Below are 14,774 nucleotides of genomic sequence, written 5' to 3'. Positions count from 1 at the left end.
GGCAACTATATGTAAAGCATGGTGTAAAATTTGTCAGGGTGACGTCGGGAGATGGGGGAGGGGTATTGGTGCAGATTGTCTTTAGAAAGAAAGCTACATTTTTGCAAGTTGCGATTCCACAAACTTTCTCCATAAAATGCAGGCATGTTAATCGCTTTCTGGACAGTGTACATATTCATCATATTCATGATTTGTCTCCCTTTCACCAAAGGGAGTTAACAGGAATCCAAAAAGCGTCTTCGCTGTGGCGGTTAAATCAAAGGATTTGTATGTATATTTTTGGCAGGTTAACATTTACATAGTTAAGTAATTTTGCTTCCAGTGGTTATACTTCTGGTAATATAACAATTAGACAAGAAGCAAATCACGCTTAGAAAATGTTATACTAGCTCATGCAGCACGCTTAAATAAACGAAAGCTATTATTCACGAGCTTTCACACCAACACACAAAAATCAATAGGAAATTGGCATTGCCTTGTTGTAAATGTAGAAACTGAGAAAATCAATTAATTCTTTTACCACTTTTAATGTAAACTACTAGTTATAATTTTGGTATGCATCTTTTATACTCTATGCTCAATAATTCATCGTATGATTTATATTACCACACCTTTCATTTTAAAATTGGAGAAACTTTAGATCTTCAGGAAGTACTACAGAAAAAAGTATAATTATTCATTACCATCACTGCTAACAGTTACAGCCTTTTGGAAATCTATTAGTAAGAGATTTAATAGTAGATTTTAAAACAATTATAAACCGTACTATGCCACAATTTAGAATAAATTGTTTTGTAAGATCTTTGCTGACAGTTTCTAATAGAAAAAATAGATTACCTTATTAACAATCTATACCTTTTATATTGTACATGTAATTGGGTGTGTTTATGCATGTGTGTGTTAATAAATGCTCAAGTGTGTGGTAAATAGTTTGGTGACATCAGATCCAGACACATCATGGAATCAAGAGGTAAGCGCAGAGTCTCAACCAGAGGGAAACCAAGGCCACATGATGACCTGGAGGTCACACACCTGAAAATGGAGTCCTCAGCTGCTGGTGATAAAGGTGATCATCAGAAGAAAACAAGCTCAGCTGCAGGGAGTGATGAGGAAGCTGTCAGACATAGTGACAAAAAGGTCCCATTAGCTACACCACTTAAAATTCCTTTGCCAGGAATGACAAGTGTCTCTGCCATGGCAGGTGCTCCTGGTATAGCAGGTGACCCTGCTGCAGATACTCCATTTACAGAAACAACAGGGTTAATACGTCTACGTAACAAAATTCAAGCAGAGCTGGACAAGGAGACGAGAGTCAAAGCTGAAGTCAGTCCTGGCTTAGCACAGTTACGCAACACTCCTGGTAAGAATTCGAAAGGCTACTAGTTATGGCTGTGATAAGGCATTAAAAATGGTGGTATGGTAGTAGAACCTTGGTAAAGCATTAGTATGCCATAATAAAGGAATCAAAGGTGGGGGTCTTTTTTTTGGCTCTGGCATTGGCCATATAGAGAATCATGTGGTAAAATATTAATGTACTATTAATGAACTAAAGTAGATAAAATTTCTTTAAAAATTGTTAAATGAACAAGTTAATTATTCAGAATTTATTTTTCATATGCTGGCTTTTTTTGTTTTGTTTTTTATTCGTTTACAGGAAGAGGCTTGAAAGAAAAGCAGAGAGAGCTAATACACAAACATGAGCAAATCAGACAGCATAGCGACAAACTAAGCGTTGGAGGAGGAGTAACACTCTGGCCTAACATGAACCAAATGCGCCTAAGCAGGATGGAGATTATTTCCCTGATCATCATATGCTTTATGTTGGTAGCAGGAACAGGATGGTTGTTTATTTTGCTGCATGGTGAGTAACTCCAGGGGATTTCTAACCCTTCAGTATCTACCAATTTTATCATTCTACATAATGTGTTAGTTATAGAAATGTCTCAAGTCATCAAAACTATAGTCCTTCTAAATAGACCTACTATGCAGAAAAATAGGGAACTGGTTGTACAGTGGTTAAATGCTAGTTTGTCACAAGAACAGTGGTGAAAGTGGGCTCAGATCTTTTCAAATGACATCTGTTCACAGAACTGGTCATCTGGGTTTTTTCCAGATATTCCAGTTTCTCATATGAAATTACCATTAAATGCAGATGAAAGTACATTCATACCACATTCATATAAGCAGACAGAACATTATTTTATAATGAAGAATATAGTATGTTTGACCATATCTATATTTTTATATTTTTTAAACATTTACTTAAGCCATTCTCCTGGTAGCAAAGTACCCAGATATATCTTAAATACACCCGAATTTCACTTTAAATGCATGGTGATTGACTTGAAATACTTTAATATCTCTAGGTGACATCTTTAATGAAATACTGGATCTTACAAAACATGCAAATCAATTTTCGAAAACCCATTCTGTGAAATACATGGGGCGTTCAGAAGGACTGAAGGCCTCCATCATTGGCTGGCATGCAGATTTTCGGAGACTTCTGGTGAGTAACAACAATATGCTTCAGCAAACATCACACATGTTTGAAAATTAAGTCATCGACAGGTAAGTTTAAGCCTGTGTTTATTGTGTGCTTTACACAACTGTTTACCTGCATCTTGACAGAATCTATTTGATCCAAGCATTGATAATCTATTGAATATAGAGAATGTTAGCCATCCCCTGGTAGCAAGAGTACTCCAGTGATCTCCCTTTTCTTAGCAAACATAATTTTTGTGTAGAGTGTCTAAAGTGTGTGCTAACTAGTTATGCTCTACTTATGGATATTACTATGTCACTTTCTTTGGTCGCATTAGAAATGTTGTATGAATAATAGTCAATATATTATGGTTTGAGTTACTACTTTTAATGTATATATTTCAGTAGCTTTTCTTAAGTGTGATTGTAAATGCCATTGATGACTGCAGTTTTATTTCCTTGTTATTTGAAAGTAATATTTGTATGTGTAAACGAAAAAGTTTTTTCTTTATGTTCAAATATTCTCATGTGTTCGCTACATTACAGTGGACTGTGTGTGTACGTGGCAAGAGAATGTGTACATATTTGTGCATGTGTGCATTAATTATAACTCAATCAAAAAAAATACAATTAAAACAGGTACAATTTCTTGTTTCTGCTTTATTTCAGTTTAAAATCGCCATATATTTCAGACATTTTTCTTATCAGATTAGGATGGGTTGTTTACAAACAAAATGGAAAACATAAAATAACAATTGAGTTTTAGTAGAAGCATATTATTAACCTTTCGTTGAACTGATTTCTTAGATCTAAATGACATCTTACCTTCTTTCCCATACAGGAAGTTGTTGACACAAAACTGAACGTGTCTAGGCCATCTTTTGGATATCAGGTGTACATTGCAATATACCTGCTGGCATTTGGAATTCTTGTTTACTTCCTGGTTGACAATATGTGGTCCAAGAGCAAATTGTCTCCAGGGCGTATCAAGAAATGGTAATACATGTAATGTGTTACGTCATTTCTTAGTCAAGAGAAGGGTTTGTCCATTTTGCAGCCTTATAAAGTAATGAAAGAAATTTAGTTTTTATAACATTTTAGGACACTAGTTCTCTCATGTTTGAGTGCCCTTAACAGGCAGGAAAAAAAAATACCTGTCTAAGCAACAGGTTCTGAGTCAGGAATTCACACAAACAAAACAATGCATATGTTTCACGTAAGTAGTAGTAGTTTTCAGAAAATCTAAAAAAAAGAAGTAGAAGCAATCTTTAAATTCCAGATTGTCAAGGATATCTAGGCTTATTGTTATAATACCCGAAACTAAACGTTTTGTTAAAATGATTGCTGTAATTTGCTTTTGAGCTGCACTGAATACTTGCACTGATTTTCATGTTGATTTAAAATTATCTAAGTACTCCTAAAGTTATAATTTCAAGTCATGCATTACAATCAACAGTTATATCTTTTGTTTGTGGCAAATAAGTATACATCTAATATTCTTTTTCTTTCTGCTAATAGGGTGTGTCTTCTGGTGATTGTTGCACAGTGGACTATAATGCTGTTTGTTCTCTTTGTGTCTGCTCAAAGATTAGAGTCTGCTCTGGTAGACAATGTGCTGCAACTGTCAGAAAAACTGGTGAGTAATAACAATATTGGCATGAGCCTAGCCTTTTACGTGCTTGATGTGAGTTATTGGCTGCATAATTCTGACTGGCTAACAGTGAACAAAGGTCACATAATGACATTAGTCGATAGCCTGCCCCAGTGTATTAAACAGGCCTTTGCTAGTGTGTTTCATCTCTACTTTCCATGTCGAAAGATGTAAGAAAGAAACATAGTAGTAAAAGAGTAAATAACACTATGAAGAGATCCTGAATTGACCTCGACCTTGTACACCATCCTTACCTGACATACCACCAGCATCTGAAAAACTTCACGTCACCAGCACCCCTCCCACTAAGACAGAAATCATCAAAGCTTTCAAAAGCATGAAAAGTGGCAAAGCAGCAGGCCTGGATAACATACCCCTAGAAGCATTAAAGGCAGACCAGAAACAACAGCAACAATTTTACAGCCCCTTCTACACAAGATCTGGGAACAAGAGCTAGTACCAACAGACTGGGAACTAGGCCACCTGGTCAAGTTAGCGAAGAAAAGAGACCTGTCCATCCCCAGCAAAGTCCTAATAGGGGTAATTATAGAAAGACTGAAGAAGACACTAGACAGCATGTATTGATACTTCTTTCCCAGAAAATAATGTTGCTTCCTATATTTGTGATGGGTGCCTCATTTATCAGGAAGAGAAAAGGCAGCAGAATGACAATGCTGGACTCTCTTCCACATCCCAAGTCTGACAACTAAAAAGAAATCCCAGTCACTGCCCCTACAGCCACTTGGCTACTTTTTTTTCCCAAGTAAATGAAAAACACATGCATCATAGACTTGCCTTCATCAATTTTAATATTTTTGTATAAAAAACGTTTTTCAGTGATTAAGTATCTGATTTTAAGATTGTAATAATATTCTAGTTATCAAAGATGTGATTTTTAAAAATATTTTTAATCAGGGAGAGCTTGTGGAGCATGACGTTGATCTGAGTACTTGGCACATCATGGTTCAGTACTGGCGGGGTCGCATGTTGCCACCTACAGCACGTGGGTTGATATGGGTACTGGGACTTGTACCTGTACATGACCTGACAACATATCTCCAGTACTACAGCCTTCCTGTTCTAACTGTTCTCATCACGCCAGTCGTACGTCTTTGTTTAGCTTTGCGCTCTGTGTACTCCACACCATCAAAGGATCTGTAAGCATTGTCTGCCTTTGTTTTGAGAAGCAGTGATAATGAAACCATGTTTGCTAGTGTGCAGAACTATAAAACTGTTTTTATGTCTTTTTCATAAGTGTTGAGCTATACATGTATGCATGAGTGTGCACAAATAGCATGACATGTGTCAATATATTGGCAAAATTAGAAACATTGTGAGGATGATCAAGCACAAAGTATTTGTTTGTTTAAACAATGGGATTCTTAGCTTCTTTAGGAGTGGGAGGCAATTTTGTGTGCTTGTTGACTAATCAGATTTTTTTTTTTTTTTTTTTTTTTTTTTTGTTAAACTGTATAAATTTTACCTTTCATAGATTTAAAGGAGGAAGTTTTGCCTCACTTCAGTTATATTAAAGTCACACAAGAAAGGAAAGTGCTGGAGAAAAAGTAGTTTATAAAACAGAGGCAAATCTAAATAGCAGCTACAAAATATCATGATTTTTTCTCGTCCAAGTTGATTTTTAATCCTACTCGTTCTAATCACCTCCAATGGAGCATAGGGCCGCATGATTTTTAATACTGCTACATTTTTGTCAAGTTCATATTGCTTTTTTCTTGTCATAGCTGTCCATGCTGACTTAATGCATCATTGCTCTTCATTATTCATCCAGATTTTTTTATGTCGATTTTTAATCCTAATATATTCTTGTCATCAGGTTTAGGGTGCATTTTCTTGTCACTTACAACAAAGCAGAATGTTGCTAACAATATCACTTACAAAGTCACTAACAAAATCATCTACTATCATGTATGGACTGTCACCAACAATATCACTTACTGCATAGACTGTTTTTGTTGTAAATGTCTTCATCTCTATGCTCCTGAGTACCTGTCTTCCTGCTCCACCCTCCAGACTGCATCCCACTCACTTTATTCAATGGCTAATACACTCCAACTCCATATTCTGCTCTGTTTTGCTTGCCAGTTCACCTTTTATACATTGTTCTCTCTGCAGTTTCAAGCAGCTAAGCACCTTTTTAAAATGTCTGCCTTGAACTGTTTTCATAGGATCAGTGGGCTTTACATGTCACATAAATTCAACTGACTGTTTATTATGGGATGGTGCTGACAAACTGATCCATATCTTGTTAATATGCATGCACAAATTTAAACAACCTGTCTTCACACTGGTTCAGGAGAGAAAAGTATGTTGTAAAACCTGAGAAACTTATGTAAGACAGCAGTCTGTTTCAAGAGGCAATATATATCATGCATCATACTGTTATTACAGCAAAAGAGATGTTCTCACCTCTTATTGCCTATATATAAGTCTCTTCTTCTTCAGTAGTTCTCTTATGAAAGTCATGTTACATTTTCAATGCCGTACATTTGACAATGTAGTTATGCAGTACATTATCACAATGTAATTTGAGTGTTGAGTCCAGACAATAAAGGATAATATAAATGTATCCAGATTGTTTCAGTTATCCATTTGGTTAAATGTGTCTGTAAGGTAGGGCGGGTAATTTTTTCCCCATTATAAAATGCTAAAATGTTACTTGCATAGTTTCATTCATGAGTATGAAATATTCCAAGACATGCATTGGACTCAATGTGGTTTGAGGTGAGGGTGCATGATTGGTTGAGATGAGTAGGATGGCATGAATCTGATTAGGGTGATAGGCATGCTGTGTATTATTAATACACTTAACTGACTGTGAAGACACTTAAAATATACTTGTAGTATTCAGTATTTGATCAAAAAGTGTGAGTGGAGGGGAATTGGTATTTTACGCCGAACCAGCAACTAAGGTTATATTACGGCAAGGCAGCCAGCCCTGTAAACATGTTGCATTCAGAGAAACATCGTGCCCGAGACGAGAGCTGAACCCAGAACAGCCAACCCTCACTGTGTTGATGACAGGCGTTTACCGTTGCACCACCGGACCGCCTATCTGATCAAAAGGGTAAAATGCAAGTGTCCATTGTTTGTGTTAGAAGAAAGGATCGTTACGATTTTGGTTTATTTCTGTGAGGGATGGAATTTGATTTGATACATGTGTGTGTGTGTGTGGGGGGGGGGGGGTTGAGGAGATTTATGTGTTTCTTCATTTCACACTCTGATTTTGTGCATCCCTTCACCTTGAGGTTTCACACTGTGTTTGGCGTGTATTTAAAATGCAACTTAAATGTATGGGAAACTTGAAGACAGAAGGGTGCATTTCATGTTGTCCATTTCAACGTCCTTTTTTTTTTCCGGAAACTAATAAAGAACGACTTTGATAGCTGACAAGGCAGTCGTTTTGTTGAAAGAATGAGGATACTTCACGAGTGAGTGTGGTTTAGTGTTCACTGCTTGTTTATTTTATTTAGTTATTGAGTATTTAACTGTCAACCATTGATGTCGTTTGCAACTTCAAGTACAGCATGTGGAGATCTTTAAAGTTTCCATGTAAAGAATTAGCGTAGTACTTACCGAATAAATTACTGAGGCTTTCATATGCAAAATTTTTTCAAGCACTGCTAATTCGTTTCGTCAGTCAGTGCAGGATTTATAGTAGCAGTGCACATTTTTTAAACATTTTGTATATTGAAGTAATCTCCATAATTTGGCAAATGTTTGTGACACTGTCGTTGGATACAGCTCAAGATGTGAGCAGATTAACACTCGCCCTCTCACTCCAAGATTAAATCACAGCTTAAGTAGTCTCTTGTGAGTTATTCTGTATTCAGCAAGGCAGAAAGCTTTACTAACTACAGTCTGTAGCTATTTAAATTAGCCATATTTAGCTACATTTGTCCACCCGAGGTTGGCATTCACCGCTTCCAGGTGGGGGTCAAGGGAGCGCATTTGTAGTTGCTTTGAGGAAGGCCGTGCTCGTCCCTCGTCACCATGTACACACACTTAGAGTTTGCACAGCACGAGTCTCTTCTATTTTCACAAAGTGCGAAGTATTTTAAACACTGCAACAAAGCAAAACACACACACACGCGCACAAAGAATATTCATCCAGCATGGAGCAAATACATATTCATACTCAGTCACTAAGAATGATTTCCAAGGGGTAGTAAACATATGGCAGGTAAAGGTAGATACAAAATAAACCTAAGAATATGACAGCAGTGTCTTCGTCCCTGTCTAGTACTGGTGAGCTCTACTCAAGACTGCTCCCTATCTAGTGTTAGACTTTGTTTCACGATAAAATACATTTCGTTTTCAATAAGCTGATTTCTAAAAGTTGAACGTAATATATGTGTCAACAAAATGTACAAGTATACACAGGATGGGGAGAATTTGTTGTTGGCGTTGATAAGTGTCTCATAAAATGCAAACCACAGTGAAATTTCAATTATTATCAACAATTTGAAAACATGAAGTAGTAAACTAATCGCATGTAACATCGAGCAACATACCGGAGGGGGCTCTGCGACTGAGAAGTGCCACATCACAGTCATCACCGCCAGCGCCAACAGCAGTCGTGTCGTCATCTCAGTACAGACGATGTCAGCCAAAGGTGCTCGAGGGAGTCAAGTAAACCGATTTGTCACTCACGTCGCACTATTTATTGACTTACTTCCACATATTAAAAATATGAATAAGCTTATTAATGAATCAATGAAAAATTCTGACAATTGAGCAGAGGCGGCGTTAGGGGGTGGCAAATGGGGCGGCCGCCCCAGACCCCGCTCTCGAAGGGGCCCCGCGCTTCAGCCCCGTGTCATCTTTATGACTTATTGCCAGCTGTGTTAAACAAGTTGTGACCAAAAAATTGACGTTCAGTAAACACTTTTAAGTTCTAATTAAGTTCTAATTAAGCAAATTATTGAACCCATGTCTTAACTTTAAACCCGGCAATAATAACAAGCAGTTTAAAATCAAATCAAATCAAATCAGACTTTATTGTCTGTCGAGGAGACACCAAGACAGAAATTTTTCTTTTGCTCACACGGGCAGGCATACATACTCATACATACATTTAACGCACACATAATCACTACTATCTTTTCATCACCTGCAGGCAAACAGCATTACAAATTGTCATCTATGTCATCTATTGGCCTGTGACAGAAATCCCTGCATTTCATTAATTATAGTTAGATTGAGCGCAGAGAGCACATTCAACAAGGTGATGGCTGATAATGGATGTCAGCACCCTCTTCTCTTCAGACTGTTTGATTCCTCCTAAATCCTTGTGCCTTTATTTAGGATGGTGATGGCTGATGGCACGAAGGACCTCTGGTAGGCAGCTTTCCGTACACGTGGCACTTCACAGCGCCTGCCTGAGGGCAACAGCTGGAAGTTGGGATGGAGAGGGTGCGTTAGGTCCGAAATGATGTTATCTGCCATCTTTCTGACTGCATGAAGGTACAAGTCAGAAAGTGGCAGCTGTGATTTACCAATAATTTTATTTGCCTGGTGGATGACTCTGGCCAGCCTTGCCTTGTCTTTGACGAGGAGGTGACCATACCAGGCAGCGATGATAAATGAGAGGATGCTCTCAACAAGAGACCTGTACACAGTCTCCAGCACCCCAGAGCTGACATTGAAGCTGCGGAGTCTCCTCAGATGGTACAGCCGTTGCTGGGCCTGTCTGTACACTTGGTTCACGTGATCACTAAATGAGAGCCTCCCATCGATCACTGTACCAAGGTACCTAAACACAGCAGCCCTCTGCACCTTAAGTTACCGTCACCATATTATTTCGCTTTAAGAAAAAACCGCTACTGTCACAAACTGTGGGAAAGGTTACAAACAATTAAAACACTAAATTCGTGCGTTATTTCGCGAAATTGATCCATGCCTAACTGTCTATAAATCAGTGCTTCCGGCATCATATCAATAGGGATATTGATACACGTACTCCAATACCCCGGCCCCAGGCCCCGCGTAGTCCTAACGCCGCCTCTGCAATTGAGTAACAGTAAATGAATATTTTCTGTTAAGTTATTATACTTATGTCTAAGCAAGAATATTTCGCAACTCTGTACTGTCGGCAAGTGAAAACATCCACACATTATACATACTTTCTTTTCCAGATAAAGATTCTTGAATTGTGTTATCAAGACTTTACTTCACAAACGTCTGCATCAAAGATAGTCAGGAGTCTAAGTTTCTTTCTTTCATAAGTATGAACCTTGCGTTGTCACGTGACTGCCACGTCAACTACAACAAACGCCTCGGACGCTCTCTCTCACACACACTTGGTCATAGAATCGACGCAGTAGTGTAGAAAGTGCTGCTGTGATCTTAAAAATCTTATTAAGCAATAAAATATTTTTGAAAAAATAAGCACATCATTTTTATTTACTAAACATGTGTTGCTCAATTATTGGTTCCCCCACAAACACAAGGGAAAAGGAAGGAAATGCCTGGAAAAGACGAAAGAGAGAGAGAGAGGGAGAGAAAGAGGAGAGAAAGAGGAGAGAAAGAGACCAACTGGCCATGAGTTGGGTGAGAAATGAAGACCGGCGCAATCTTTGATGGCAGTAGGTGTCTTTATGGTACGTAGTGAATTATATCTGCCAGTCTCCTTAATTATTCTGCTATCTAATATCTTTCCCGATGCATTATATTGGTATACTCAGAAATAAAAGATTTTATAGTTTTAGAAAGGATTTTAATGATTTGTTTTATCACAGGGATGTGCTTGAACATAGCCTACTGTTTGTTGATTGAACTGCACTTCATAAGGAGGGCTGTCCATTACATGATGACTATGTTTAACGTGTATTATTGATTAACAATAATTATCTGACACTCGTCAACATCACGTGTCTCAGGAACCACACCTGGCAAACTCCCTACAACTTTTGGCCGGTAGAATCCTAGCTTTGTTCTTTTAAATTCCCATCTGAACTTCTTTCCTTCCATCAGGATTTGATCATACACAAGAGTATCTCTCTTTCTGTCTGATTTCCCTGCTTTTAAATGTACAGACAGACACTTTCTCATGTCTGTGAGTTTCTGAGAGAAGTGAACCTCAATATAAATGTTAGTTCCTTTCAGCTTGTTTTGTTTAAATATCAGAGCTTTATTCTTCAACAATGTACATCTTGCACTGATTGATGAATTGGCTTTGCTGTTTAGTCTGACAAACAATCGACTGGAAATGTGTGTAACATTTAGATGTATGAAGCTCGAACAGGTGATTACAATACTCACTAATGATTGACATTGTGCTGACATTCCAGATCATACCTTTCTAGAAGTAACAACTCGTCACATCGAGCAAACAAGTCTGTGCCTAGTCAAGATAGTCTTCTATTTGGATGTGGAGAATTTCAATCACTCCTTTTTTTAATTTCAAGTGTTTTTACAATTTTTGTATATGTATTTCAACATGAAATTTTGATAATGAGTAAGGTAAAAAGAAAAATGTCTGCGGTGAAACTGTCGCAACACATTTCAACGTAAAAACAGTTTAGTCCCTCTTTACCTGTACCTGTAGATATGTATTCACTTAACAAGTGTCCCACACCTTGTGTATGTACAGTTCGTGACTAGATAACCAAGCATAAAAGAAGACGAAATCGTTCAAATATCCTTTATTTTTCAGATAGTTTCTGGTTCAGCAAAATTTTATTGATCTGCTCTTTATCTTTAAGCACTTTTGTCTACGATGATAAGATCATCATTAGCTGCAGGATGTGTAGAGGAGATGACAACGTCGCTGCCACATCTTCTACTTTCTGTCTTAATGTACACATCTTCCGTATTTCTTCGAAGACCCATGATGTTGGACAAGTAAGCCGCATGTCAGCCCGGAACAACATGGAACGTTGACATGGGCATCCACCACACATTCTTCGTATTCTTCTATGCACTGATAAAAACACATAACAACCAACTGCTGTCAGACTCTTAAATACCTTTTACTGCCGGAACTCAGCGAATATTCGCATTTTTGCCTGAGATATTGCGATTATTATTATTATTATTATTATTATTATTATTATTATTATTATTATTATTATTGCACGAAAACAAGTAAACACTCTAGGACTTCAACTGGCATACACAAAGATACACAGCAAGCTCAAACAAAAGACAGACACACTGACAGGCTGACATACAAGCACATACACAAACACATACACAAACAGACAGACACAAACAATTACATGGGAGAACACACACATACACACATACACACATATACACATATACACATATACGTGCGGGAAGAGAAATGTCTAATTAATATAACAGTATAAGGAACTGGACACTATTTATCAAAACAAGAACTAAAGATTAATTAATCACGTGGCGCATTACAAGCAAACTGTAATTTCATTTCCGTTTGAAACTAGAAGTTGCAAGACTTCAGTGAATGAATCAAACACATTTACTAACTTACATGTTGCGCGGAGACGGTCCACACCACAGCCACCACCACGAGGACCAACAGCAGGCACTTCATCATCTGAAGACAGACCACAGCACATGGCTGACGGAGGAGGTAAATTTACCCACAGCAACACGGTACAGGAATCAATGTGATAAACAATATCTGTCGATAAACCTTTCATAACAGGAATTTCACACGGTTTATGGCATTTGATAACTTGCACATAGACTGTGACTTACAGCAAAAGACTCAAGATTAAACTCTGCTCCTAAAACAGAGGAAGGCCGCTTTCGGGCTCTTCTAGAATGTTCTGTCGAGATGATTTGTTTCACGGCGGTTGGCAACAAAGAGAGGATAGACTAGTTTTCTAGGTGTAGAGTTTGGAGGAAAAGGTGGCATACACATGCATCATCTTGAAATTAGTCTGTTATATTTTTAATAATAATAAAAATAGTAAAGTTAGTTTATACAGCTCTTTATCCCACCGTGAAAGGTAAGCTAAGGTATTTGACGAAAAATATAAACTAACAATAATAACAACACATACTCAGACGCGTGCAACACAGCATGCACACCCATGAAAGGCTAAAGATTCACAAAAATCTGTTCCTAACTTCTATAAAAAAAACAATTGTAAAGCATCACGTGACTAAGGGCGGCTCTGCTAGCCCTATATACAATAATGTGTCCAAGAAATAATTCGTGACTTACTTAAAGAGAGATTACTCGCAGTCTGCACACCGAGTATGTCAGCAGTCTGGTCCGTTACAAACGTGTGAGGCAGGGAGGATGATGACGATGAAAACAGTGGTAGATGTCACAGTCAGTATATTATCAAGAATGCGTGACGTTTCCACTCTTCTTTATATTCCTCTGTGACGCCATGTTACCTGTTGACGTCAGAGTCTGCGCGAGCACACTGTACCCATGACTGCACCAATAAGAAGCGAGGAGGCGGTTCAGAGAAGGGTCACACGCATAATTTAACTTTAATAGACCTCGTGACCCGATACACGATCCCCTCAAGAGGTCTTCACAGAAACGATCCCAGCTGTCACCAGGGCCGCCGAGAGCCAGCCCGGGCCCCGGGACAGACGACCTCTCCGGGCCCCTTGTACTTGTAATCGTAAATTATTTTCCCAGTATATAATGTATGTTTACAATTCGAATCTCAATATCTACACTTCATTCAGTGTCACGACCGGTAGTCGGACATTGCGCATTCTTTACGAAGAACGACAAGAGATCACTTCAGATTGAGACGTTCTGTTATTTATTATACACCAAAAAGAAAAAATACTAAAAAAACCCCCATAAATTGTAATACAAGAATTTCCAGCAGGTCAAATTAAACCATACAGCACTGTTATCACTGTTATCCGTTCTAAATCAGAAAGTATACATCCTAGGTTGGTTCAACATCGACACTACGGCAGCGCGCAGGCTGCTACAACAGTTCTCATACACGTGTCCGTTTCAATCCACATCTAACGATACGTCTCTCCGAGCACCTTTCCAGCCACCAGCAATGTCCGTGTACTCATTAATGTTCATCAAACACATACACACAGTCCGTGTAAACCGTCTTATTCTCCCTCTAACGTTGACGGTGGAGATAAACAATGGGGGGTACGACCTTCCCCCTCTCTCTCTCTGGAGGTAAACCCAAAAGGCAAAAGTCTTACTTTGAGTTGTCGGCATCAGCGGACAATCAAATCGTCAGTGTCCTCGACACTCCATTGCACGACTTTTTAAAGACGACAGCGACGGCCCTCCACGCGGTCGGTGTGTCGTCGTCGTTGTCAAGTACGAGAGTGGAGCCCACTTGCTCAACACTCCCCAGCTGTGATGAGATGCTGCCCGCCTATAGTCGTCGGCTCGGGTTGTTCTTCTCTGGAACTTCTCAGCTCGGCGATGTCCACCGCTCCCAGTAGCAGATTCGGCGAGGAACCTTCAGCAGCAGTTCTACTCAAGTTGCGATCCCCAAAACACAGCAACAGCAGCGGCTCCGTAGCAAACACGGTACAGCAAGTCCGTCATCAATCCACTCCACTCACAATTAACACAATTAACAGCCGCCGCTGTATCAATCAGCTTCTCGATCGCTGGATGGCTCTCCCCCCCACTTCAACTCGCTGCTTGATACTTCCTCTTGTTACTCGTATCCCCCCCCCC

General features: G+C 38.8%; 1 protein-coding gene and 2 long non-coding RNA genes across 5 annotated transcripts; 1 reads left to right on the top strand and 2 right to left on the bottom strand.

Moving 5' to 3' along the window:
* The first annotated feature begins 53 nt into the window (after positions 1-53).
* Positions 54-6,719, top strand: LOC112553763. Of its 2 annotated transcripts, none has more exons than XM_025221200.1 (7): positions 54-267; positions 931-1,360; positions 1,655-1,861; positions 2,367-2,506; positions 3,323-3,477; positions 4,000-4,117; positions 5,048-6,719. In XM_025221200.1, exons 2-7 carry the CDS (start codon positions 958-960, stop codon positions 5,291-5,293), a joined length of 1,269 nt encoding a protein of 422 aa, XP_025076985.1. In that variant the 5' UTR covers positions 54-267; positions 931-957; the 3' UTR covers positions 5,294-6,719. The 2 variants fall into 2 exon arrangements, with proteins under 2 accessions (XP_025076985.1, XP_025076986.1); XM_025221201.1 differs by having other exon boundaries at positions 917-1,360.
* A 1,237-nt stretch (positions 6,720-7,956) lies between these two features.
* LOC112553767 lies at positions 7,957-10,290 on the bottom strand. 2 transcript variants are annotated; one of them, XR_003097103.1, is made up of 3 exons: positions 10,276-10,290; positions 8,665-8,824; positions 7,957-8,214 (listed from the first exon to the last, which is right to left on the bottom strand). It is a non-coding gene; the product is annotated as an uncharacterized LOC112553767 (long non-coding RNA). The 2 variants fall into 2 exon arrangements; XR_003097104.1 differs by having other exon boundaries at positions 8,665-8,820.
* Positions 10,291-11,780: 1,490 nt separating this feature from the next.
* On the bottom strand, positions 11,781-13,481 carry LOC112554117. Its single transcript, XR_003097202.1, has 3 exons — positions 13,311-13,481; positions 12,609-12,674; positions 11,781-12,074 (listed from the first exon to the last, which is right to left on the bottom strand). It is a non-coding gene; the product is annotated as an uncharacterized LOC112554117 (long non-coding RNA).
* Between the last annotated feature and the right edge of the window lie 1,293 nt (positions 13,482-14,774).

This window comes from Pomacea canaliculata, linkage group LG13, assembly GCF_003073045.1.
Source record: "Pomacea canaliculata isolate SZHN2017 linkage group LG13, ASM307304v1, whole genome shotgun sequence".
NCBI classification, from domain to species: Eukaryota; Metazoa; Mollusca; class Gastropoda; order Architaenioglossa; family Ampullariidae; genus Pomacea; species Pomacea canaliculata.
This window is presented reverse-complemented; position numbering and strand designations above follow the sequence as displayed.